This window comes from Ceratotherium simum, chromosome 5, assembly GCF_057802395.1.
Source record: "Ceratotherium simum simum isolate JZ-2026a chromosome 5, ASM5780239v1, whole genome shotgun sequence".
NCBI classification, from domain to species: domain Eukaryota; kingdom Metazoa; phylum Chordata; class Mammalia; order Perissodactyla; family Rhinocerotidae; genus Ceratotherium; species Ceratotherium simum.
The window spans coordinates 58,475,227-58,502,088 of NC_141904.1; the positions used below are offsets into that span (position 1 = coordinate 58,475,227).

Here is a 26,862-nt window from a genome sequence, read left to right on the forward strand (position 1 = left end):
CTAAGCTCTGTAAGATCAGGGACTTTGTCTTAACTGGCTGTTCTATCCCCAGCCTTTAGCACAATGCTTGCATGAAGTAGGGCCTACGTATAGATTGGATGGATCAATGGGTGATCCAGGGGATGCCTGGATAATGCAGGAGAATGGATGTGTGGGTGGATGCAGGATAGATGGATGCACGAATTGATGCATGTGCGTGCATAGATGATTTAGGGATGCAGGACAGATGGATGGCTGAATGCTTGGTTGGATGGATGGGAGGATGCCTGGAGACTGCAGGGATGGAGGGTGATTGATGGGTGCAAGATAGATGGATACATGGGTAAACGTATGCATATGATGCAGAGATGCAGGATGGATGGGTGAATGGATAGATGTCTGCATGAAGCAGGGATGGAGGATGGATGGATGGGTAGATGCAGAATACGTGGATGTATGGATAGATCTATGCATATCTTAGTCAGAGATGCAGGATGGATGGGTGGGTGGAGCCAAAGTGGAGGATGGATGGATGCAAGATGGATAGATGTGTGGGTGCATAATAGATAGTAGGACAAAGAAAATGTCTGATGCTGAGCACAATGTGTTGGACACTTTGCCATTGGTCTCACCTCTTGGCTTCCACTTTCAGAATAATCAGAATTCTAGTCATGCTCCAGAGGGTTAGTTTAGTCCAAAGCAGTTATGGCTGGATCTTCCCACTTCAATCAGTACACAGAACTCCTGAGAGTGCCTTTAAGATGTTCAGACCATCCCAGGTAGATGAGAGGAGTGACAGTTGCTAATGTGAACCCTGTACCCTACCTCAAGAATCCTGAGGCAGGAGGAGGAGGGGGCCATGTTCCTTCTGGCCACAGCACCTCTCTGGGTCAATATCCCAGGTCCAGGAGATCAGGCCTGTTCACATTTGCTGCAGCCTTCACCAGCCCTCAGCAGGGAAGCTAAAGACAGTGTCAAATAATAAACAAAGACTGTGGAATCCTTCCCAGAATTTTCTCAATAGTTTACTTCTTCATCGTTTAAGAGGCCCTTCATCCCCAATGGTTTAATTTTTTTTTTTACTAGAACTTGTTTTGCATTTGGATATTAGTGAATAATTACTTGATATTATTTTCATCCTGATTGTGTCTTAGGCTAAGCAGAGAATTTCTCAAGAAGCAGCTTTTAGGCCATCTCAGGTGTGTTTTACGTGCCATAGGGGACCTTTGGCTTCACAGTATTACCCAAGTTCCTTCCTAATTAAAAAGAAAAAGCCGCTAATGAACCTAACTCCCAATTACATTGCATACTACATCACGGGAATTTGGAGGACCAGGCCCTAAAAACCTTGACCCTGCCATAAATTGCTGGACTTGACTTCCTTCACTGTCCCACAGCCACGAGAGGCCTGAAGAAACGAATCTTCACTTGCCTTCTAACTTTGGGTTATTTATCCTCAGATTCTGCAAGGCCTTGTCGACGTCCGCATCCCTCATAACAATTTCTACCGAAAGTGTAAGTAGCCCTACTTGAAGCTTGGAGCTTGTGACAAGCTAAGCTTTGTGGGTGGCTGGCTTTTATTTTTCACATTTCTGAGACTTTGATAGTTTTCTGGGACCCCAAAGAGAGAATGTCGTGGCCTGGAATCGATGACTGTCCCTATACTCTATGGTAGTGCCCAGAGGCACAGCCCAATGTACCCTTACTTTGTTTTCCTTTTCTGAAAAGTGTTTTTGGAAATCGTCAATGAGAAGTCGAGATACTCCCTCCATCAGAACATGGACAAGATCAAGGTCCCCACGCAGATCATCTGGGGGAAGCAAGACCAGGTATGTAGCGTGTCCCTGGGGCCTCCTGGGCCAGTTACACCGGCCTCTGAGGGAAAGCTAGTGGTCATTTATAAAGTGAGCCTGGGGGCTGGTTTCTGATATCAGGAAGAGGTGGAACACACCTGAGTCACGTGCCAGTGTTTACGGGGAGCGTCCTTCTGTGAGCTGAGAGCAACGACATTGGTCTTTTAAAATGAAATGCAATTTTAAATCATTTTTACAGATTATTTTTTATCAAGGCCATATAGTCACATGGTACAAAGAACTTCAAAGAGTACAAAAAGGTTTATAATGAAAACTTGGTCTCTTTTACATCCCAGATCTCAGTTCCCATTTCCTTGAGGCAACCCTTACTGTCTTGTGTATATTTCTTCAATTTTCTGAGGCAGGGGTTGGCAAATGTTTTCTATAAAGGGCAAGGTAGTGACTATTTTCGACTTTGCAGAGCATACAGTCTCTGTCACAGCGACTCCACTCTGCTGTTGTGGTGCAAAAGTGGCCGTAGACAATATGCAAACAAGTTGCATGGCAGAGTTCCAGTGACCCTTTACTCACAAAGACAGGCAGCGGGCCATTGTCTGCCTACTCCTATTCCATGCATAGATAAGTTTTATCTGTAAGTTTTTCAAACATGCTGTGTACACTGTTTTGCAACTTACTTCTTATATATAAGAAATATCTATCTTGGAAATCATTTCATATCAACCCATACAGATGTACTCATTCTATTTTTTTTTAATATTTTACTTTGAAATAATTTCAAATTTACAGAAAAGTTGTAAGACTAGTACAGAGTACTCCTGTGTGTGTTTTACCTAAATTCATCAATTTTTAACTGCTTTCTTGAGGTATAATTTTTGTTGTTAGTGCCATCGAGTCATCTGTGACTCCCGTGTACAGCACAGTGGAACCCTGCACCGTCTTTTTGTGCCATCCTCTCACCTTCCGGCGCTGTATCAGACAATGCTCCGCTGCTATTCATAGGGTTTTCATGGCCAATTTTTTCAGAAGTGGGTGGCCAGGTCCTTCTTACTAGTCTGTCTTAGTCTGGAATCTCTGCTGAAACCTGTCCATCATGGGTGACCCTGCTGGTATTTGAAATACTGGTGGCATAGCTTTCAGCATCACAGCAACATACAGCTGCCACAGTATGACAGCTGACAGATGGGTGGTGGGGTTCCCTGACTGGTAAATGAACCTGGGCCGTGGTGGTGAGAGCGCCGAATGTTAATCGCTAGAGGACCAGGGCTGGCTGAGGTATAATTTACATGCCATAAAATTCACCTAGTTGTCCATCCCAGCACAAACCAGTTGTAGAACATTTCTGTCACTCCCAGAAGTTCCCTCCTGCCCATGTGCAGTTAATCTCCACTTGAAATCTCCCCAGCCCCTTGAAACCAATGATCTATTTTCTGTTTCTATAGTTTTGTCTTTTTTAGAAATTTCATATAAATGGTATTATGTAACATGTAGTCTTTTACATCTGGCTTCTTTCACTTGATCATAATGTTTCTGAGGTTCATTCATGTTGTTGTATATATCAATAGTTTCTTCCTCTGTATTGCTATCATTCCATGGTATGTATGTACCACATTTTATTTATTACCAATTTTTTTAATATTTGCCACAGTGGCTTTATCATTCTCATTTATCTATCTAGAAATATATATTTTTGGACCATTTGGAGTAGGTCGCTTACATTATGCCACTTTACCTCCAATACTTCAGGACAGATTTACTGTGAACACGAATATTTTCTCACACAACCACAGTACATTATCCATTCAGGAAGTTTAACATTGATGTGATGCTTTCATCTAATCTACAGTCCATATTCCAAATTCATCAGTTGTTTCGATAACGTCCGACACAGAATCCTCCTCCTCCTCCTCCTGCCCTGAACCAGGACCTAATCCATGATCACATACTACATGTCATGTCTCTTTAGTCTCCTTTAATGTGAAACGATCCCTCAGTCTGCCTTTGTCTTAATGACATTGAGGTATTTGAAGAGTATAGGCCAGTTATTTTAGGAAATGTTCCTCAGTTTGAGTTTGTCTGCTGTTTCCTCATGATTAAATTCAGGTTATATATCCCTGGCCAGAATATCTCATGAGCGACATGTTATCACATCCTCAGATGCATGATGTCCTTCTGCCCGTCATTGATGATGTTAAAGTTGATTGCCTGGTCACAGTGTTGTCTGATTTCTTCATTATAGAGTTACTATTTCACCCCTTGCAACTAATAAGCAGTCTGTGGGGAGACACTTTGAGCTATCCTGCTCCTCATCAAACATTCCCCCCTAGAGCTACCATCTGTGAATGATTCTTGCCCCAAATGATATCTTACGTTATTCTTTTTCACAGCTGCCTAGTACTCCATTATATGGCTCTGCCACAATGTATTTTATTAGTGCCCTACTGTTGGCCATTTAGGTCGTTTCCAGTTTTTTGCTCTTAAACAAGACCTCAGTGAACATCAGTATACATCTGTGTTTGTGGAGTGTGAGAGCATACCTGAAGGGTAAATTCTTAGATGTGCAGTCACTGGGTCAAAGGGCATGTGCATTTTTAAATTTTAATAGGTTTTGTCAGATAGCTCTGTATTAGTTTGCTAGGGCAGCTGTAACAAAGTTCCACAAACTGGGTGGCTTAAACAACAGAAATGGATTGTCTTACAGTTCTGGAGGCTAGAAGTTCGAGATCAAGTTGTCAGCAGGTTGCTTCCTCCTGGAAGCCTTGACGGAGAGATGTTCCATGCCTCTTCCCAGCTTCTGGTGGTGTCCTGGCAATCTTTGCTGTTCCTTGTCTTGTAGATGCATTGCCCTGATCTCTCCTTCATCGTCACATGGCGTTCTCCCTGTGCCTGTGTGTCTCTGTGTTTAAATTTCCCTGTTTGTAAGGATGCCAGGTATATTGGGTTAGGTGCCCACCCTGCTCCAGGTGACCTCATCTTAACTAATTACATCTGTAATGACCCTATTTCCAAATAAGTCACATTTTGAGGTACTGAGCATTAGGACTACAACATATGGATTTCAGGGGGACACAAGCCATAACAGACCATCCAAAGAGATACTGATTTATACCCCAGAAGCTCCTTTTTTGCAGATGTTCTTTAGAAATCATATCTTACTGCAAGTTCTTCTAAAGTTTAAAGCAAGAGGAGGCAGTGAGAAATGGAGCCTTTATAAAGCCCACAGGCAGACAGAATTACAGTGTCTCTCTCTCTCTTTTTTTTTTTTTGGTGAGGAAGATCAGCCCTGAGCTAACATCCATGCCAATCCTCCTCTTTTTGCTGAGGAAGACTGGCCTTCGGCTGACATCTGTGCCGATCTTCCTCCACTTTATATGGGACGCAGCCACAGCATGGCCTAACAAGCAGTGCGTCAGTGCTCGCCTGGGATCCGAACCCGGGCCGCCAGCAGTGGAGCGCACGCACTTAACCACTACACCACGGGGCGGGCCCTACAGTGTCTCTTAAAGGGTATCCAGGAGTCTTCTGCTATTGAACATTGTGAAAACAGGAAATTAGACAAAAGCTTTCCTTGTTGAGACAGTTCCTCTTAGGACCCCAAGGTGAATGTCGCCATTGTGAGCCCTGCCTGGGTCTGCTGCACATCCCACTTGTATCTGCTGATGAAAGCACAGGTGGGAAGTCAGGCTGCAGCCACAAAGGCTCACAACTGCGGGATGGCCCAGGAGAAGAGACTGGCGGGGAAAAGCCAAGGCTGTGCCCCTGGTGGCATGGGGGGAGGGAGCGATGATGGAGTCAGCACACAGCTATCTCAGTGAGGCAGGTGTGGCTGCACAGTGCAGGGATGTGGGTGTGGAGAGGAGGGGGCTCACGTGCTCCCTTCTGTAGCCGCCGAGGGACTGAAAGAAGCTTTGTCTGGGCCGGAATGGAGAAGCAGGACCCAGGCTAGGCCAGCAGGGCGTCATTCAGTCAGAAATCAGAGTCAGAACAAAGAAGGCCTTTCTTCATTCTAAAATTCCAGAGGTGATTTGGGGCTCTTAGGGACCAACGGAGAGGCGAGAACCCATCTCCCTGCGGAGACAGTGCAGAAGCCAGATCACTGGGCTTCAGCTCTGAAAGTCTGGGTTCCAGCCCTGCCTTTGCCCTTTGGCAGCCTGTGACCTTGAGCAAGTCACTCAGCTGCTCCAAATCACAGTTTCTCTTCTACAACTAGGGTGATGGTGAGGCTCAAGTGAGATCATGTATATGAAGGTGATCTTTCTCCAGTTATCAAAAAATAAATTATTCATTACTCATGTCCTTTGCCTCTGATAGCTGGCCTCTGCCCATGGTCCAGATTTCCTCCAGGTTTCTGAAGTCCATTTTATTCTGGAAAAAGAGCCTAACATTCCATGGGCCTGCTGTAAATACGATTAGATACTGTGTGTTTTATGGACCGTCCCCAGGGCAGAATCCAAATAGCAAAGGCTTCAGGGGCCCCTTTATTTCATGGCCTTTTGCTTCCCAAGCTGTCTGGCTCTTCTCCTGCTGTGTCATCAACATTTGCTGTCACACACCCGCCCCTACCAGGCTGAATTCAGCCTCCCTCTTCTTTGGACCCCTGTAGGCTGGCCACTGTACTGCACAACTGCAGGCAGAGCCATGCACACTGTCATCAATGTGAATGATACCCCTGGATTTGGGCAGTATACAGCTTGCACAACTGAACCTGGCAGCCCTTCCTGAGAGGATTGCTGCACATCAGTTCAAGTATTTCTTCTCTATGTGCAGTCCACCAGAGTAAGAGGGCGTTGTGGAGATATACAAGGTCTATTACTCTTTGTGTCCCCTCTCCCTGCCAGCACAGTGCCTGATATGCAGGAGACCCAGAGTACACAGTGAGTGAGGGAGCAAGCAAGAAAGTGAGGGAACAAACTAGCAAAGGGAAGAACCAACTGCCTGCCTGCCCATTTACGTCAGCTCACAGATTATACTGAGCACCGAGTATGTGCCTGACACTGCGTTAGGCTCTGGGGACACAGTAGGGACCAAGGCAGACAGGATCCCTGCCCTCAAGCAGCTCATCAGCTACTCACCACTGTGCTGCACGGCAGAGCTGGGACTAGGTGAGCTGTGTCGTGTAAGTGCGGGGTCAGATCCTGTCGGTAATTGTGATATTTTGTTCGTCGTGGATCTTTTTGCATGAATGTTTATTTTTTAAAATACTGCATTAAAATAGTATTCCTCTTGATTGCTGAGTTTTTGGGCACCCACTTAAGTTTTGTGCCTGGGGCCAGTGCCTCACTTCCTTCACCCTAGTCCTGGCCTGAAACAGAAGAGAGGAAAACTGATTATTTATATGGATGTGCTGCCCTAGAAATAGCCGATGTGGTTCCCACAGGTGTGCATGTCTTGTGAGGGCCCATCCAGCTGTTTCACATACCCCTGGGTGACCCTGGGGAATGCTGGATGTGACCAACATAACAGTGTCAAAGCCAGAAGCGCCTGCGGGTATTTTTGCTGTGAGTTGTGGTCTCTGATCTCTCTGCAGGATCCACACTCAGTTGGGAATTTCTACTTTTTCATGCTTTGATCTGGTGACTCCACCTGCATTTCCTCTGGGGATTTTTCCACAGTAGCTGGGCGGCCTTAGCTGTGAGTGTGACAGGCAGAGGTGTACCATTCCTTCTGGGGTGCCCCCCTCCCACTGAGCTTCCCATTAGCTATTCCCTTTCCTGGCCCAGGGGTGCTCTGCCTTCTGCTCGCCCCACTGCCGGGTGGGTGGAAAATCTTGATTTTCATGATCTGGGTTGATGAGACTAAAGCTCAGAAACAGACGGTGCTCGAGTTTGTTGGGGTTTTGCTTTTGCTGTTAAGGATGAAAGGAGGGCCCTCTTGTCTGGGATGAGTTAAAGGTGAAAGCCATTAAGAGAAGCGGAGTGAATGCAAATCCAACGCCAGGGGAAGGTGGGGAGAAAAAGTGCGTTGAGTTGGCATAATAGCAACGTGTAACCCAGACAAAAATGAAATTAAATGAGTTGTTTGAAAAGTGTCAGCCCTGGAAAAGTGGCTTTCATGATGGATAAGCATGCCTTGTTATTTACAAATTCTGGGCCTTGGGTCACACAGGTCTGGGGACCCCAAAAGGCCTTCAAAGAGATACTTCTCCCCAGCTTGCGATAATTAGTGTTCACCTCTTTTTTTTTTTTTTTTTTGGTGAGGAAGATCAGCCCTGAGCTAACATCTGATGCCAATCCTCCTCTTTTTTTTTTTTTCTTTTCTGAGGAAGACTGGCCCTGGGCTAACATCCGTGCTCATCTTCCTCTACTTTATATGGGACACCGCCCCAGCATGGTTCCACAAGCAGCACGTTGGTGCGCCCCCGGGATCCGAACCAGCAAACCCCGGGGCCACCGCAGCGGAGTGCACGCACTTAACCACTTGTGCCACCGAGATAGCCCAGTGTTCACCTCTTGCATTTTCCCTGTGTGCCCTTCCCACAGCTTGGCCTCCCTAGTCTAGCTGTAGGGTGCATTCTCTTGGCCCAGCCTGATCATATCACCGTCCTTAACACAGCCCCGCGGCTCCCCACTGCCCTTGGATTGAGGCCCGATGCCCCAACGTGGCTGGAAGGGCGGTTCCCTCCTCCTCACCCCACTCTCCACCATGCCTTCCCCACTCTGTGCACTGTGTCTCAGCATCGAGCTAATGGCTGTCCCCTGCACTTGCCATGACCTCCCACCCTCTTCCATGAATTGTTCTCCCCTGTGCTCCCTTAGCGCCCAGGATCCTCCCCCATCAGAGGCCTCATCACATCGCACTGCATTTGTCTGCTGACCTGTCTGGCTTCCCTACCAGACCAGAACCTCCTCATGGGCAGGGACTGTGTGTTTGCATCTCAGTAATGCTGGCAGCAGCACAACTCCTGGCACTGAGTTGCAGAATAAAACATGAGCGTGTGGTCACTTCCATCAGAGAGCCACAAGCCCCAGCACTGAAGTGGCTTGGTCTTAAAAATCACCCCTGCCAGGCCTGGGCGGGAGTTCTGGCCCTTGAGCACACACAGGTGTCTGAATCTTTCCCATCTAGTTTCCTGTCTTGTCCCGCAGGTTCTCGATGTGTCCGGGGCAGACATGTTGGCCAAGTCAATCGCCAACTGCCAGGTGGAACTTCTGGAAAACTGTGGGCACTCAGTGGTGATGGAGAGACCCAGGAAGACAGCCAAGCTCATCGTCGACTTTTTAGCTTCTCTGCACAACACAGACAACGACAAGAAGCTAGACTGAGGCCCCGACTGCAGCCGGCACTCAGCACACAGCATCCGCTCCCATCTGCAAAATCTGACGCGGCCACCACTTCTCAGGGATCCTGCCCCAAGCCAGCGTCCCTGAGGAAGCCAGTCCCCTGTCCCCGGTCTCAACAGATGCACAGAGCTTCGGGGGCCACAAGGAAATCTCCAAGATGTTTTTCACAAAATGGAAACTCATATGGAACAAAATAAGAAAACTCAGCCATGAAATCTACCGAGAAGTCTTCAAGTTCATGTCACAAAGTGGCCACCTTGGACCATAGTCACCAAGGCCATTCTCTTTAAAACATTCCTCACAGATGGAGACTCGAGGTGTTTCTGTTGCTTCAGACGTTCTCCCCTGCATGGTCAGTGGCTGTTTTAGGAGCATTAGTCCCCATTCGCTGAGCCCTTCTTGTTTATGTCTAATTTAAGTTTTACATAGAAGCCCATATGTGAATGCAGTATCAGCTGCAAGACCAGGGAGGAGAATGACAAGCTGTGCGAAATAGCTACATGTGAGGAAGGGTGGTGTTGTGCTTCTGCCAGCCCTCGTAGCTGCTGGAGCAGCGGAGAACACAGGTGGGGGGTTTGATGGGCCCCACGTGTCAGGTATGTCATGAGTGAACCCAGCACAGTCGCAGTATGATGAACACCTGGCAGGATGGGTTTTCTGGGAATAATTTATTATTTTTTAAAGTAGGACTAATGAAGCAATAATGTTCCAGACATCTATCTAAACAGTCACTCGGGGTCCACACACAAGCACCTCGGGGGCCTCTTTTCTATCTTGCTGTGCTACTGAAAACCCTTGGATGTAATGTTTGTTAATGAATTCTGTGAATTCTGTGAACAATAATGTGATTGAAAATAAGTCTAAACAGGTGTAAAAGTGATCACAATGACATGAAATAAATTTAATAAGTCTACATCAGCAACATGCAGATGGTTTCTATTTCTAAGCTCCTAATTAAATGCAATGTTGGCAGATTCTCTGTTAACTTTAAAAAGCGCTTTTTAAATTAGGACTTATTCTACAGGCATTGGAAGACCTTGCTTGGGTGGGTTATTTGTTTCATTTTAAGAAATCATGTTTGCAATTTTTATTCAGTTGAAATGGTATATCAGAAACAAAAGGCAAGAGTCATCAGACTGTTCCTTTTGACTCTCTTCTGTTGCATTTAGGAACTCTAAACTTCCCAGGACCTTCACTCTTTCAAATCTTTTTACAGAGAGTCTGCAGCCAAGTAGTTCTGGAAATAAAGTGAGATGAATTTTACAGTTTAAATTGGAATCTGGGAGTTGGTCTGAATATTTTAATTTATCAGAGAAGAGTGGAGCATAGATCTTAAAAACAAGAAGATAGGAAAATGTGATGTATCACATGTGGGATGCAGCTAAAGCAGTGCTCAGAGGGCATTTTATAGGCCTCAGTGCATACATTAGAAAAAAAGAAAGGCTGACAATCAATAATTTAAGCTTCCACATTAAGAAGTTAGAAAGAGGGGCCGGCTCCGTGGCTTAGCGGTTAAGTACGTGCACTCCACTACGGGCGGCCCAGGTTCGGATCCCGGGCGCGCACCGACGCACCACTTCTCCGGCCATGCTGAGGCTGCGTCCCACATACAGCAACTAGAAGGATATACAACTATGACCTACAACTATCTACTGGGGCTTTGGGGGGAAAAAGGAGGAAGATGTTAGCTCAGAGCCGGTCTTCCTCAGCAAAAAGAGGAGGATTAGCATGGATGTTGGCTTAGGGCTGATCTTCCTCACACACACACAAAAAAAACTGCTTAAAAAAAAAAAAGAAGTTGGAAAGAAATAATAAATCAAACCTAGAAAAAATAGAAGGAAATAATACAGATGAGAGCAAAAATCAATGAAATAGAAAAGAAAGTAGATATTAGACATGCTGCTTGTTCTAATCTCCCATATTCACCAAGAATTCCGAGCTTAGTGAGGTTCTGGGAGAGGGAGTCAGTCTTGGTGGGTTTGGGTGATGAGAGATGGTTTCCAGAGTCACTGAAGAAGTCCCAGGCCTGGGATAAGTGCCTCAGATCAGAAACCCTACTAGGTGCAGGAAATGTTATGCCCTGGGTTGACCAGCAGCTCAGGATCACATCCAGAGGAGCCGCTGCAGGGCACCCACAGTGGGGTCACCCAGGCAGGGGCGTGTGCTGGAAGGACAGTGGCAGGGTCTACAGAGGAGTCAGCTCCCACTCCTCTGCTGTCACCCAAAAACATCGACTGGGAGTCACGGGCAGATCATACGAAAGAGTCTTTTTTTTTTTTTTTTCTATTCCCCCAGAGCCCCAGCAGATAGTTGTATGTCATAGCTGCACATCCTTCTAGTTGTGTATGTGGCACACGGCCTCAGCATGGCCGGAGAAGCAGTGCGTCGGCAGTGCGTCGGTGCGCGCCTGGGATCTGAACCCGGACCGCCAGTAGCGGAGTGTGCGCAGTTAACCGCTAAGCCACGGGGCCGGCCCCGAGTCATTTTTGACAGACCTATCAAGTGGGTTTTCATGGTTCTCCCTTGGGCCTGCAGTTCTCGTCTCACCGTGCTAGGAAGACTCGAAAGCAGTAAAGCACGGCTCCCTTTGGCACCCCGCTTCCTGCCTTTGTGATTATGAAGAGCTTGCTAGTTCCTGCCAGCTGCCTGCCCCCCAAGCCACACCCAGCTAGGCCCTGTGGTGTGTGCCTTTAATGACAGTCTTGGAAAGAAGAAAGGGGTCATTCATCACAGCCCTGCCTGAAAGACTGCCAGAAGCTTCTGAAATAACAATGGAAAGCCCCAGGAATCACAAGTGGGCTCTTGATCTCACTGCCTGGAGTCGGGCCTTCAGGGCTGCTCACGGTGGACCCTCCTGGCAGGTTGAAGAGGCTGAGGGACAGGCAGTGGTTAGGACTCAATTTGCCCTCGGTCTGGGCTTCTTGTCCAGGGCGGAGGCGACATCAGGAGTGACTGATGCAAGAAACATATCAGCTTGACGGTGCTGTCCGTGTGTGTAAGTCTGTCTCCCATTTGAGCCCCATGGGGACGAGTATTCCCCATCCCAGGGAACCTTACTTGTTGTTTTATCCAAAGGAAGTTCCTAGAAAGTGCTGAGATTATAATGTATGTCAGGCCAGGCTGGAGGACTGAATCCTGTGACGATGTGCCAGGCATATTCTAAATGTTTTTCATGTATCACCCTATCAAGCTCTCACACAGCCCCAAGAAGTACCTATGACCTGTGCCAATTTTACAGCCAAGGAAACTGAGACATGGAGAGGTGAAGTATCTTGCCCAAGGTCAGACAGATAACAAGTAGAGAGAAGCCTCTTGGTTTATGATTGAAGGTGACTTGCAAAGAGAATGCTCTCACGGTTCAGGCAGGAGTTCTCTGGCCCGACTTCCAGTGGAGCCTGGCCAGATGGCCACCTGGACCAGGCCAGTGTGTGACAGCTTCAGCCACAGATCACTGAGGCCACACCTCGGGCCTCTGCTTGGAAAGTGACCCAGTCATTCACTCAGCAAATAGTTAAGGACATCCCATTGCCCAGCCTCCTGCTAGGCAGGAAACAAGCTCACCTGGGTTCCACCATCATCCTGCTAAGGCTGCCTCAAGGAACAGCCTGCACTCGTCCTTCCAGTGTCTTTAATACCCAGGACTGATGTCAAGCCTTCCCTGGAGGGCTCATTCACCTTGCTGATAGCCTCCTCCCTCCCCCATACTCTGGAAATGATCATCAGTGTTTTTGTCCAAAGCAGTTTTCTGGAGAGGAGAAGTCTCCTCTGTCTTTCTTGTCGCCCCTCAGGGTCAGGCGTGGGAAGCATCAAGAGATGTGGCCCTGCTCCTAGCTGCCACTCCAGAAGCAGGCGAGGCTCTGCTTGGGATCAGCTCAGGCACCCTTTGAAGGGAGGGTCAACGCTTTGGACTTCTTACCAGCCAGGGGCTTTTCCACTGTCTTCAGACAAATTGTAGGTTTTAATTAAATATAAATGCTGAATTTAGGTCCTCTTATTTACTTTCCAAGCCCTGGATATCGATCTCAGGACAATCATGGGTTGGTTAATTAGCATTGTTCTAAAATGATGTATGCAGCTTTTAACATCCACAGGTACCAGCCTTCTGCTTTGGGGGACTGCCTGTACTAGACCAAGAAGTCTTTTATTAAAAGTGGCAGTTCAGGGCCGGCCCCGTGGCGTAGCGGTTAAGTGCGTGCGCTCTGCTACTGGCGGCCCGGGTTCAGATCCCGGGTGCGCACCGACGCACCACTTCTCCGGCCATGCTGAGGCCGCATTTCACATACAGCAACTAGAAGGATGTGCAGCTATGACATACAACTATCTACTGGGGCTTTGGGGGAAAAAAAACGAGGAGGATTGGCAATAGATGTTAGCTCAGAGCTGGTCTTCCTCAGCAAAAAGAGGAGGATTAGCATGGGTATTAGCTCAGGGCTGATCTTCCTCACACACACACAAAAAAGTGGCAGTTTATTAGGTCTGTTTCAGAAATGTTTGCTGGAATAGTCTTTGCCCAGGTTTGGGAGCAATTTTTTTTTAACACTCTTAGTCTCTCTCTCTCCTCCTCCCCTCCCTCGCCCCATCTCCGTTTCATCACTTTATCTGTCTCACATCCAATCTGTCTGTCTCTTGCCACCCACGCACACAGGCACACACAGACACACTCTCCCCTAACAGTGGGCAGCCTGGCTCTTCTGATCCTTCATCTTTTAACTCTTCCAACATCACTCCTTTAACATACAGACTGGGCTTTCTCATCAGCCTCTTCTCCCTCCCCCTCCCATCCACCCCAAAATTGGATGATGCACATACAACCCCTCCATTCCCTGAAAGGAAGCAAAAAAATAGAAGGTTTTGTGGAGGGAGTGGGAGTGGTCACAGATGGGGCAGTGGAGATGTCCTCCAATTACCCACCAAGGTCAGAGCCAGAGGGATACAGTGCTGGGCTGCTGTCCCGGTACCCCTGCTGCCCTGGGGCTCTGGGGCCCAGTGTTGCTGCTCGCTGGGCTGGAAATCACCAGGATGTGGGCCTGGGCTGCCTGTGCCTGTGACAGAATGAGGGGGTTGTGTGACCATCATTAGCCTAGTCAGGGAGAGGGAGAGGACACCTGATGGCTCCTTTCAGCAAGAGGACAGCCTCTCCCCCTCGGCTCCGGGAAGAACCTTTCCTTCATTGGTTTCTGGATCTTTGGTATCTAAACCCTCAAGGCAATGACCAGGAACCTTAGGGCACACCTAGGAAGATGCTAAGCTCCAGCGGGGGATGGGAGGAGTTGGAAGGATTCTTAGGGGCAGAAAGTGGCACTACAATCCCAATTACCCAAGGTCAAAGCTGGCTAGGGGTGGGTAAGCGTCACTGAAGTGCAACTGTTGACGTGAGTATAGGTCTACACTCCCTTATCAAAGTGCACAGAGTTAGATGTGATTCCCAATTCAGAAATTTTCCAATTTTAGAAAGGTATCGTGGTGTGTAAACCATACATTATGTAACACCTCTAATGGGGTCTGGGGCTGCCTTACATGATCAAATGCATTCATATTTCTGCTGTGCAATGTATGAATATCCACAGTAAATGGGACAAAAGCCATAAAAAGCTTCACCTCAGTTCAGATTAAGTATTGGTGCCAGATGAGGAAAGATTTCGTTTGCAGATTTTTCTTGGATTTCAGGCTTGCAGATAAGGGATGGCCAGCCAGCATTTCTAGTTCCATCTCTCCTGCCTTGGGGGTGGGGGGTGGGAGTGGGAAGCAGCATCTTGAGGAGGAGCCTATTCTTCTAAGGTAGGAGAGGCAGGCAGACGGTGCGATCCACAGCTCCCTCTTGTGACCATAAGGGGCAAGTCCTGATTTTTATTTAACAATTATTAGTATTATAAAAATGATGCCCTGTCACTTTAAACTAAATCAAACAAAACGTATACTAAAAAAATGTAAGCATCTCCTACACGTTCTGCACAATCCCACCCTTCCCCCATCAGTGCACTTGGAACCCTTCTATGTATGTATGTGCGTATGGGGGCTTATACATACATACATACATACGTATAAACAGAGAGGACACTGCAGTCAGTTTGTGGGTTTTCTTTTTTACATAAACAGAGCCATGCTGGACATTACTGTTGCCCACCCCCCCACCTCCACTTGCTCTTTTCACTTACCTCTATATCTTGGAGCTTTTGTAGGTCAGAACCCACAGATTCCTGTAATGGGGATGCAGAGTCCTCCAGAGAAAGTGTGTGTGTTGTGGGGGGTGACATCTTTGTAAGGACCCCTCTGAATCCCTGGAAGAGGATGTCTGAATTTTAAGAAAGGATCTTAGGGTCCTCCAGAAACTGGCTGCTTAATTACAGAGTGGCTATCCCCTCCCCAAATTCTCCCTTTCTTGGGTCCTGGAGCCCTTTTCTCGGGGAGAGGTTTCTCAGGAAAGTCTCCTCCATCATTTAAATATATCTCAGAAATGCTAGATGAGACAAAGTTAAACAGCCTGGCTTCGGCTCCAGCCCCAACACAAGCAGGGGAATTTCTCTAAAAGAGCAAAAACACCCTCAGAGGACAGCCAGGGAGGGGGCTGGGGGCTGGGGCAGGGCGTCCTGCTGCTCACCTGCTGATGGGGATGGTTTGGACTTGGCAGTCTGGGCAGGAGCTTCTGTTTTTTACCAGTGACTGGTGAGCTGCCCTGGCAGTCCCTCCTGTAGAGGATGCTGCTGCCATCCCTCCCAGGTCTCCTCTACTGACTGTTGCACCCAACCCTCACCTGCTGTGAGCTGGCTGCTGAGGGCTCACAGCTGCCCCTTCCCCCAGAGAACTGCCCTCAGATGACAGCAGCTGCCTGGGAGGTTATGCTCTATTCTCTTCCTCTCACCTTCTAGGGTTGCCAGATAAAATACAGGACGCCCAGCTAAATTTAATTTCAGATAAACAGTGAATACTTTTTTAGTATAAGGATATCCCATTCATGGTTTATCTGAAATTCAAATTTAACCGGGCAACCTGTATTTTTATTTGCTCAATCTGGCAACCCTGCAGCTGGCAGTCAAGGACGGACTGAGGGGGAGTAGTAAGACTTGGCCCCTTACCTCCAAGGCTGGAATCTTTCTGATATCATTTATGCTCCAGGACTTCCTATGGGATCAGGCTGAGGCTAGACTTGAGCTGAACCCACATCTTTGCTTAGCTTCTTCCCCTGCCCCATCCTGCTTCCCTCCTCCCTTACATGTTTCACATGAGAGCCATCCCCCAATAAATCACTTCCATGAGGCTCCCTGTGTCAGGCTCGGCTCTAGGGACTAGACAGCAGGCCTGCTTTTCAAAGCTTCCTGTTTGGAGATAATGCTCAGGGTTGCCTCAAAGGAGCAGCTCCCAGCCCTGTCATCACATAACAGGGATGGAATACTGCATTTTAGGTTCTGGGGCCTCTCACCACCTTAGACAGATGACTTAACTTCTCTGAATATGTTTTCTTCATCTGTGAAAGGCAATAATAATAGTGACATTGCAGAGTAGATGGGATAATGCAAGCAAGCTATCCGGCACTTGGCAGGTCTCCCTGAATGGAAACAGCTGCAGTTTCGTAGCTTTTCACTTCTGATCATTTTCACCTTCTTTGTCCTATCTTCACAATCTGCTGACACAAGCGGATACAATTTCCATGTGATTGATGGAGAGTTGTGGCTGTGGATGCTAAGGGACTATGATCTTACTTGGGCCTCTCTCTTGCCTTTTCTTCTCAAAGTTGTGAAAGCTCCTCAACTTTAGCAAAATCCATTTGGTACCAGTTTGCAAGGTAGGCCAGGGAGGGGAGCTGAACACAGCAGAGGCGGAGGAAGTGTGGACTCAACTCTTTCTTGGCTGCCATAGCTTGCAGGAACATTAAATACTCGAAGATCTGCCCCAACAACTCTGCTCTGAAATGTCAGAGACAGACACAGAGAGTGTCCTGAATGGCCCTGAATGAGCCAACTGACTCCACCCAATGCAACGCTGGGCAATTTATATAGAGACTGAGGCAGCCTTGTGTGCTTTGATTTGGAGTGATGTTAAGACATACTGTTAAAAGGGGAAGGCCCCCCTACCGTATCTCTGGGAAACTAAGTTTAAATATGACTTAAACTCATGCCAGTGGTTGCCCCTGGGGAGAGAGAGGCTGTCTGGGTAAGGGGTGGGAGAGAAACTTACTTTTCATTGCTTATCCCTTCAGACCATTTGAAATGTATGCCACATGCCTACAGTATCTACTCAAAAAGTAAATAAAATTTAATTGAAAAACAAAAGTCAACCAACTATTGTCTTTACCATTCAAAGGTATCTCTCTTATCCTAAACTCTGAATTAACAAGACAGCAGAGAGAATTCAAGCAGCTTGGAAGCCACTTCAATTTCAGGATCTGGTGCAGGACAGCGAAAATTAATTCAAGCTCTTTTAAGTCCAAAATACATGAGCTGCTCTGGTCTTTCCGGGCTGCAGCCCGGCAGGATGGGTTTGCCAGGTGGCTGGTTTAGGGGACTCTCTCCTATTACAGAGCATTATCTGGGTCCCAGATATTTCACACCAACTATTTTTTCCTCACAACTCTGAGACAGATGCGACTAATCACTCCGTGTGACGGACGGATGAGGAAGCGGAATAAGTGGCAAAGGATGGATTTGAAGCGAGTTGTGGCAGCTTCTGAAATCCAAACTCTTTCGAGAAATGTCACTGTCCGTGGGTCTATGTTGACTTCCTCTACCTCTCCCCCCATCTGGAACAAGCCCTGTCTCCTCTGAGGGGAGAAGGAAGGGAAGCAGAAGCCTCAGGACTACAGAACATGGCTACAGCCAAGGATTGAAGCTTCAGGAAATAGCAGATAGTGGGATTTTGAGATAAGAAATGAGAGAGAAGGTCCCAGCTGACTCAGGCTCAGGCTTGGCTGTGCAGGGTAACCCTTTGCCCCCAGCCCAGGCAGAATCAGCACACCCATTTATGAACTACTGCATTCAGTAAAAATGTGTCGAGTGCCAGGCACTGGAATACAGCGGTGAGCCAACAGACAAGGCCCAGTCCTCACCGGGCTTACACTCCAAGACAAGGGGGTTTACAGTCGAGTTTTGGCAGCCCCAGCCCTTCTCCCATACCCACCCCCCGCCCCGACTCATACCACACAATTGGTGGTAGTGTGGCGCAGTGTGGAGAGCACCATCTAGAGTCAGACGGCCTGCTCCACCACTTAATAACTGTGATCTTAGGTGAGTAACTTAGCCTCTTGCGCCTCAGTTTCCACCTCTGTAAAACAGATGATCATAATAATAGCTACCTTAGGATCGTGCCCGAGTTCCAAGAGATAACATATGTAAAGTTGTTTTCATAGCGCCTGGCACAAAGTACTTGATAAATATTAGCTGCTATTATTATTGTTATTAAATACAAACACTATGTTTCACGAGCGCAGGGACCGTATCCTGTTCTCCACTGAGTTCCCAGTATCTAGCATTTATAATAGGCGTTCACCAAGTACTTACTGAATAAATGCACAGATGAAACTGGGCTTACATGTGGAGACAGGACCACTGTCCTTGGGGAGTGCTTGACCTACGAGACGCTCAGCAGAAGAGATGTTAGATACAAAGTTGTTAAATGAATAAATGCATGGGTAAATGCATGACTATGAAGCGAACCCGGGCCAAATACACATGCGCGGAGCCCTTGACCCCATGCATACATCCCTACACACGGCTGTCTCCGGAGCGGGCACCAGAGGGCACTGAGCCTGGCGGTCCCAGCTCCTGATCCGGAGTGACGCCTGGGTCCTTAGAACTCTGCGCGGTGACGTCACATCCGTGCCTAGACGTCACACATCCGGGGGTGGGCGGCGGGCAGACACGAGCCAAACGTAAACAACCCCGGAGTTTCTCGGGCCCAGGCACCGGCCTCTACGTGAGAGCTCCAAGCCCTGGCTGACTCTTGCAGCAAACAGGCGTCAGGGAGGCGTCAGGCTGGTCGGAGGGAGAGCGGGTAGGCGGAAGCCCACAGCAGAGCGGCTGTTTCCCGGGGTTGGGCTCAGTTGGCCGCGCTGGAGACGCATGGCCACCCGCGCCAGGCGCGCATGCGCAAGGCGGGAGCGACGGCGGGCCGCGCTGAGCGGCCGGAGGTACTTCTCCGCTCCGGCCGAGGACGCCGCGGGCGGAAGGCGAGGCCCGGCCGGGAACTTCCCCGGGCTGCCGTACGACGCGGTGTCGGTACCAGAGGGTGGCTGCGAGGACTGAGAGTGACCACGTGTACAGAGCGCATGCGCCGGCCGCCAGGTGGGCGCTAAATAAGGGGCGGACAGTAGTCGAAAAAAGTTGAAAACTAAGTACCCAACAGTAGGCGATTGAGCTTTTAGAAAAAAGTTATTGACTTTGTCCAAAAGTTACATATTGAATGCCTCCTGTGTGCGATGCACTATTTTAGATTCTTGGGAAACAGCAGTGAACAAGACAGATCCCTATTTCTTGTGAATGGTACATTCTGTTGGGGAGGGGAGGGGGTACAAAGAAAGAAAAAGTGAATTACATAGTTATGGTAGAAAGTGGTAAGTGCTGTGAGAATAAAGTAGAGCAGGGGCATGGGGGGGGTGGAGGTGGGTGCCGTATTAGACAGAATAGCCACTGAACCAAATCGAGGGGTGAGATTTGAGCAAAGCTGTGAAGGAGGCGAGGGAGTGAGCCGTGTGGCTACCTGGAGGAACAGGCTTCCCAGCCCGCGGAAACGCTAGGAGCGAGGCCCAGGGGCGGGAGGGAAACGTGAGGAGGAGCTGGGAGGCCCGTGTGGTGGAAGGGGTTGAGCAGGGAAGAATGGTAGGACCTGAGGTCAGAGCGTCGGAGGAAGCGGTGGTACAGCTCAGGGAGGGCCTTGCAGGCGGCTGTCAGGACTTGGGCTTTTCTCTGAGCGAAATGGGAACCATTGCAAGGTTTTGAGCAGAGGCATGGCGTGGCTTGAATAAGTTGTAATAGGCTGTAGAGACTAGATTGAGGAGGGAAGGTGAGGCAGGGACACCTCTTACTAACAGATCAGTTAATGAGCATCCCTGCATCCATTAAAAAGGCTGCCTTCAAAGATGATGATGACACTATAGAGGTGCTCACATTTCTGTGGTGAGCCTGGTGAATATGCCAGGCTGTACGGAGGGTTTCTCAGGCATCATCTCCTTTAATCCCAGGACACCCTGCAGAGGGCAGTGCTGTCGCTGACCTTGACCCTGATGCTCAGGCCTGTGGAGAGGTGACTGCTTGGTAAACACTTGCCCCTTAAGTCTTTTTTTTATATACATAACATAAAATTTACCATTTTAAAGTGTACATTTGGTTGGCATTAAGTGCATTCACATTGTTGTGTGACCATCACTACTATCCATTTCCAGGACATTCCTTAAGTCTTCATTGTTATTGGCATCCTAAGCCCAGGAACAGTCTTGTTCCCCTACCTTGGGTAGCCAACTCCATCGAGGCATTCAGTAACACTTTAAAAACACCTGTCATGGGCCGGCCCCGTGGCTTAGCGGTTGAGTAATGCGCTCTGCTACTGGCGGCCCAGGTTCGGATCCCGGGCGCGCACCGGCGCACCGCTTCTCTGGCCATGCTGAGGCCGCATCCCACATAGAGCAACTAGAAGGATGTGCAACTATGACATACAACTATCTACTGGGGCTTTGGGGGAAAAGAAAAAAGGAGGAGGATTGGCAATAGATGTTAGCTCAGAGCCAGTCTTCCTCAGCAAAAAGAGGAGGATTAGCATGGATGTTAGCTCAGGGCTGATCTTCCTCACCAAAAAATAAAAACAAAAACAAAACACCTGTCATGTGCCAGGCAATGAATGAAATGATTGAGGGTCCTTGTTCTTGCTGCCATTCTGGTCGGGAGACTAGTGATTGGGAAAGAAGCACCCAGTAACTATTGCTGCAGTCCTGAAACCGAAGATGCTCTTGAGCGTAGAGGGCTAACACTACCACCATTCAGTCGGTCATATATTCAGTGTTTGTTGAATACCTACTCTGTGCCAAACAGTAAATATTCACGTTTGTTGAATGGATGGTTGGATGTAGCTCCTTGACCCTGATTTTTCATTTTCTCTGGAGCTTGTTATCTGGGAGTGGTTGGAACTGGGCTTGACCCAGAGATGTTTTTGTAAATGCTGGTCTGTAGTTATATGACCTTGGAAAAATCCCTTTCTTTGGTTAGGCCTCAGTTTTCTGGTGCCTTAAACAATGGACAATGTTAAGAGATTGCCTAACAAGGGAACCTAACTTAGAACAAGGTGTCAAAGAAGGTCTCCCTGAAAAGGGAAAGTCCTGGAAGAGGTGAACTTTAAGCTAAAATCTGAAGGATAAGTAGGAGCCTCCAGAGGGAGAGTGAGGTGGGAGTGGAGCCAAGGACAGGGATTCTCTACCGGGGGATCAGTATGTATGTTCTGAGTTCTTGAAAGTTCCAGATCTGTTAGAAATGGCATTGAGTGCCCATTCCAGGCATTCCTCTTCTCCAACCCCTTGCTGTTTAAGCTCAGTCTTTCACGGGGCTGCCAAATAGCCCTGCGCAGGCCTGGCCTCCAGCCTGAGCACAGGCAGATCCAGCATGGGAGGGGACATCAGAACTACCACCTTTCATTCTTGTGTATGTGTTCTATGTTGACTGAAAGTAAACAAGAAGAGGGTCTTCAGATCCCACATTTTACTCCTTTATGCTTTTACTTTTTTTTGATTAAGAGGCATCATACCAGAGTGGTTTTGATGGGGCTCAGGAGTGGTTGGAATCAGTATGCCCTTGGGCAGATGTTACCTATCTTTGCCAAGCCTCAATGTCTTCTTATCAAAAATGGACATAATAATAGCTTTTACCTCATAGGATGACTTTGAAGACGTATGACCTAAGGCATGTGACATGGTTCAGCACAGAACTGGGTACTCAGGACAAATGCTTGCTGGTATTATATTATTAGAATTTAAATAAGAGTACAGTGGTCTGGCATATATAAAATGTAGCAACTTCCTTTGTGTGTGTACAGGTAACCTTAGTTTGACCAGAATTAGATGAGTTACTGTACTAGGAGTTCTTTAAAAAATCAAATAGGTCAAATTCTCATTAAAAAAGTGAAAAATAGCTTGTACCTTGGTAGTTTCCAGCCCTCTTGATTCTTTTTTAAAATTATTTTATTGAGATCATATTGGTTCATAACATTGTGTAATTTCAGGTGTACATTATTATATATCAGTTTCTGTCTAGACTGCATCGTGCTCACCAGCAGTAGTCTAATTTTTATCTGTCACCACACATAGGTGCCCCTTTACCCCTCTCGCCCTCCCCGCACCCTTTTCCCCTCTGGTAACCACTAATCTGTTCTCTTTATCCATGTGTTTGTTTACCTTCCACATATGAATGAAATCATACAGTGTTTGTCTTTCTCTGTCTGGCTTATTTCACTTAACATAATATCCTCAAGGTCCATCCGTGTTGTTGCAAATGGCAAGATTTTGTCTTCTTTCTCATGGCTGCGTAGTATTCCATTGTGTATATATACCACTTCTTTCTGGCTCTCTTGATTCTTAATGTAGGTGTGATCAGCACTGGGAAAGATGCCAGCTCCAGCTACCACATATGAAAGAATAGTTTACAAAAATCCCTCCGAGCACCACTACATGAAAGTCTGCCTGTAAGTTCAGTCTCCTACGTTCTATTTTTGATGAATCTGAATAGCATGAAATTTAATGCAACGTATTTTTTCTTTTTAATGTTTTTTACAGAGAGTTTCAAGATTGTGGGGTTGGCCTGAATACTGCACAGTTCAAACAACTGCTTGTTTCAGCCCTGAAGGACCTGTTTGGGGAGGTATGGAATCACTTGATACATCAGACACTCCTAAGATCTTTGTAAGAAATACTGAAAGAACACTTTTCCAAACATCATTTTAAAACTTTAAAACCATGTTTGAAATTGCAGAAGCAGACTCAGAAATGATGACTTTTTGGTAGGTTTGTTCTAATATGCCTTCTATTTGACAAGGAACTTGTTAGACAAATGTTTGTTTTAGTGCAGTGCTGCTCAAAGTATGGTCCAGACTGGCAACCTGCAGACTGTTTTTTTACCCATTGCAAACATTGGTGGCTCTCACCAGAATGTAAATCAGCACACCGCTTTCTTTACGGAGAAGGTCTCCTTATGAAAAAGACTGAGCTGAACTAAACAGTGTGCTTAGTGATATTTTTGATGTACATTATAAAGCAGTTCTTTGTCTTCCCATAGACCATCACTTTGAGTAGTCCTGTTTTAGCATTCACTTGAAAACAAGTAGAGTTTTGAGAGAGAACAAAGACATGATTCTCAGGAAGTTATTTCCTAATTCATATATTCTATCAAATCAAAATCTGCTAAGCACCTCATCAAAATTAAAAACTTAAACTTTGACTTAGTTAAAACTTGGCAAAAGACTTGGTTAAGAGGATGAAAAGACAGATTATAGACTGGGGGAAAATATTTGCAAACCACATATCTGATAAAGGACTAATATCTAGAATATATAAAGAACTCTCAAAACTTAGTAGTAAAAAACCAAACAATCCAATTAGAAAAGGGGTAAAAGAGATAAATAGACATTTCACTAAAAAGGATGTACAGTTGGCAAAGAAGCACATGAATGAAAAGATGTTCAACATTGTTAGCCATTAGGGAAATGCACATTAAAAACACAATGAGATATCACCACCCACCTAACAGAAGGACTGAATAAAAAATAGTGGTAACACTAAATGCTGTCAAGGATGCGGAAAAACTGGATCACTCATACATTGCTGGTGGGAATGTAAAATGGTACAACCACTTCGGAACATGGTTTGGCAGTTTCTTAAAAAAACTAAACATGCACCTACCATACAACCAGCAATTGCACACCTAGGCATTTATCCCAGAGAAATGAAAACTTATGTTCACGCAAAAACTTGTACACACATGTTCATAACAGCTATATTAAGAAGAACCCAAAAGCAGAAATAAGCCAGATGTCCTTCAGTGGGTGAATAGTTAAACTATAGTACATTCTTACCGTGGAATAGGTTCAATAATAAAAAGGAACAAACTACTGATACTGTCAGTGCAAATAATCAGTAGCCAATCTGTAAAAGAGATAAGGCTTTACTTGAGCCAAGCTGAGCATTATAACCCAGGAAGGCAGTCTCCACAAAGGAAGAAAGCATTCCAGAGAAACATGGTTTTCAGTAGTTTTATACCTTTTTAAAACAAAGAACATACATTAAACAGGCCCAGGATATGTATTCATCAAAGTTTGAAAGAGGTATTCAGTTGCAAATTAGCAGGTCAGCATGACCCTGATGACAGGGAAAGGGAACTTCAGGAGTACTGATGTGGGTGTTACTGATACTGGCATTGTAGGAGGGGAAGTATGCATTCTTATCTTCAAAGAGTGCATTCTTTTACTTTGAGATCATGTTTAATGCATTCTTTAATGGTTAAAGCAGATGTACAGTGTGTGTGTTTGGTAGGCCATAAGTCAGGCTTCTTTAGTGCAAGCCAAATCAGTTTTAAACCAGAATAGCTACCCTATATACCTGAGTATGTGAAAATTTCTTGCCAATACACATAACAGCTTAACTGAATTTCCAGAGAGTTATGCTGAGTGAAAAGCCAGTCCCAAAAGGTAACATACTGGGTGATTCCGTTTATATAGTGCTCTTGAAATAACATAATTATATAATCTGGAGAAAGATTAGTGGTTGCCTGGGGTTAGGGATGGGAATGAGGAGTGGGTTTGTCTATAAAGGAGTGGAAGGAGAGAGCCTTGTGGTGGTTGTATAGTTCTTTATCTTGACTGTGGTGGTGGTTACATGAAACTACCTACGTGGTAAAATTGCATAGAACTATGCATATACACACAAACAAACAAATATGAGTGCATGTGTAACTGGTAAAATCTGAATAAACTCTGGGTTATCAATTTCAGTTTCCTGGCTTTGATACTGTACTATAGGTATACAAGATGTTGACATTAGAGGAGGCTGAGTGAACAGTGTATGGAACCTTCCTGTACATTTCTTTACAATCTCCTCTGACTCTAATTTTTTGAAATAAAAAGTTTAAGAAAGAAAAATCTGTGCACCTTCTATGTGTCAAGTATAAAACCTGGTTCTTGGGGATATAGCTGTAAACAAACAGACATAGCCTCTGCCTCATGGACTGATGGTCTTGGTTATTTTAATAGGAAACCGTGTCGAACAATTAATGGGAAGAATGATGAGTATTATGAAAGAGGAAGTATGTGGGTCCTGTGCGTGAAAGAACATAGTAAGCAATTGAGCTTAATGTCGGGGATCAGAGAAGGAACAATTTAAACGAAGCCTTGAGGATGAAGAGGCATTAGCAACGTGAGGAAGTCCAGGAAGAACATTCCAGGCAGGGGAAGTTGTAAATAAGCAGGCTCAGTACTGCAGCACCATTAAATAAAATACTGTTTTTTTGGAGGAGAAAAGCAGTTGACAGGATTGGTTATTAGAGTTCAAGGGTAATGATGATAATAGTCTGCTAACAGCATTATTCCATGCTTAGGTTGATGCTGCCTTACCCTTGGACATCCTGACCTACGAAGAGAGGACCTCGTCAGCCATCTTAAGAATATGTAGCAGGTACGACAGACAGTGGTACATTTCTAGTATAACAGAGCGGAGAGACGGATGGAGAAATAGAGCAGAAATGCTCTCTTCTGAGAGTGAGAAGAGTTTTGTCGTTGTGAGCTCTGAGCAGCTTTTGGAAGTTTAAACTGGGGAGAATATGAACATTCACCCATCAGGAGCTTACACTCTAGAGAGCAAAACTTGTGATTTGCTTACAACTGTAGTGTTTCCCAATTGATGGTCATGGGTTGCAAACTCAGAAATGTATATTTTAGAAACATTCCTAGTTGAGCTTCATTTTTTTCTCTGCCTTTGACATACTATGCTTTTACTTTTAAAGTTTTCTCATTTAAATTAGGTTTTCTGGTAGAAACTACTTTCTGGAGCATCACAAACAAAAGTACAAGAGAAGTGTTGCAGGGACAAATCTTTGTGCTTTCTTGATCTTTCCACAGTGGTCTTGTCAAATTATGGAGCTCTTTGACTCTGTTAGGATCCTATAAAGGCAAGAAATGTGCTTTCAGAGTGATTCAGGTAAAGACTATTCCTTCACATATTCCAAATGAGGCTGAGTAGTGGATCAAACTGCTTTTTAATATATGTCCCATTTTTGTGCTTGCATAATTTTAGTATGGTTCCCATCATCCACCTGGGGGTGGTGGTGGCAATCCAGGACTTCATTGCTTCCAAAAGTATGAGACAAAGTACTTAGATTTTAGATTATATGGGAGATAGTTTGGGATAAAACTTGGAACTCTTGTGGAAAAGTCTTAATATTTCATTTATAGCTTAATGCTTAGTGTCTTATATATTGGAATGCTCTTTCTGAGCTTATGACCACTTGTCGATCTAAGGATGCTTAGATGCTCAGGATGCTCTTTAAAATGCTACTCCGTCAGCTTGGCTTATTCTGTAAAACTGGGCATGTTTCTACATTGTTCTGTGTTTCAGTGCAGTTTTCTCCTGATATTGCATTAACTTTTTTCTTTCTCTTATAGGTTTCTCCATTTCTCCTTGCATTATCTGGTAATAGTAGGGAACTAGTATTGGATTGAGTAGTCTTCAATTTCAGCAACATTCCTCTGCTCTCAAAAGAACTTTTTGGTACCAGCATAATGTTTGAAGACTGAAGCAGGCTAAAAGCTCCTGTTGGTGGAATTTGGGGGTGCTG

General features: G+C 46.1%; 2 protein-coding genes and 1 long non-coding RNA gene across 17 annotated transcripts in view; 2 read left to right on the plus strand and 1 right to left on the minus strand.

Annotated features, from left to right (window-relative positions):
• ABHD6 (abhydrolase domain containing 6, acylglycerol lipase) overlaps nt 1–9,992 on the plus strand; it is a 46,685-nt gene extending 36,693 nt beyond the window's left edge. For all 14 annotated transcript variants that reach the window (XM_087431228.1, XM_087431238.1, XM_014793282.2 and 11 more), the window contains 3 exons: nt 1,440–1,494; nt 1,708–1,808; nt 8,876–9,992. In XM_087431228.1, the coding sequence (XP_087287354.1) occupies nt 1,440–1,494; nt 1,708–1,808; nt 8,876–9,052 (333 nt within the window). In that variant the 3' untranslated portion in view covers nt 9,053–9,992. The remainder of the gene's footprint in view (nt 1–1,439; nt 1,495–1,707; nt 1,809–8,875) is intronic.
• On the minus strand, nt 4,375–18,923 carry LOC147917058 (uncharacterized). Its single transcript, XR_015552236.1, has 4 exons — nt 18,562–18,923; nt 15,226–15,348; nt 14,669–14,910; nt 4,375–7,092 (listed from the first exon to the last, which is right to left on the minus strand). It is a non-coding gene; the product is annotated as an uncharacterized LOC147917058 (long non-coding RNA).
• A 282-nt stretch (nt 18,924–19,205) lies between these two features.
• Nucleotides 19,206–26,837, plus strand: RPP14 (ribonuclease P/MRP subunit p14). 2 transcript variants are annotated; one of them, XM_087431241.1, is made up of 7 exons: nt 19,229–19,344; nt 20,241–20,313; nt 22,626–22,723; nt 22,815–22,899; nt 25,627–25,703; nt 26,147–26,225; nt 26,690–26,837. In XM_087431241.1, exons 3-7 carry the CDS (start codon nt 22,647–22,649, stop codon nt 26,744–26,746), a joined length of 375 nt encoding a protein of 124 aa, XP_087287367.1. In that variant the 5' UTR covers nt 19,229–19,344; nt 20,241–20,313; nt 22,626–22,646; the 3' UTR covers nt 26,747–26,837. The 2 variants fall into 2 exon arrangements, with proteins under 2 accessions (XP_014648783.1, XP_087287367.1); XM_014793297.2 differs by lacking the exon at nt 20,241–20,313 and having other exon boundaries at nt 19,206–19,344.
• The last annotated feature ends 25 nt before the right edge of the window (nt 26,838–26,862 follow it).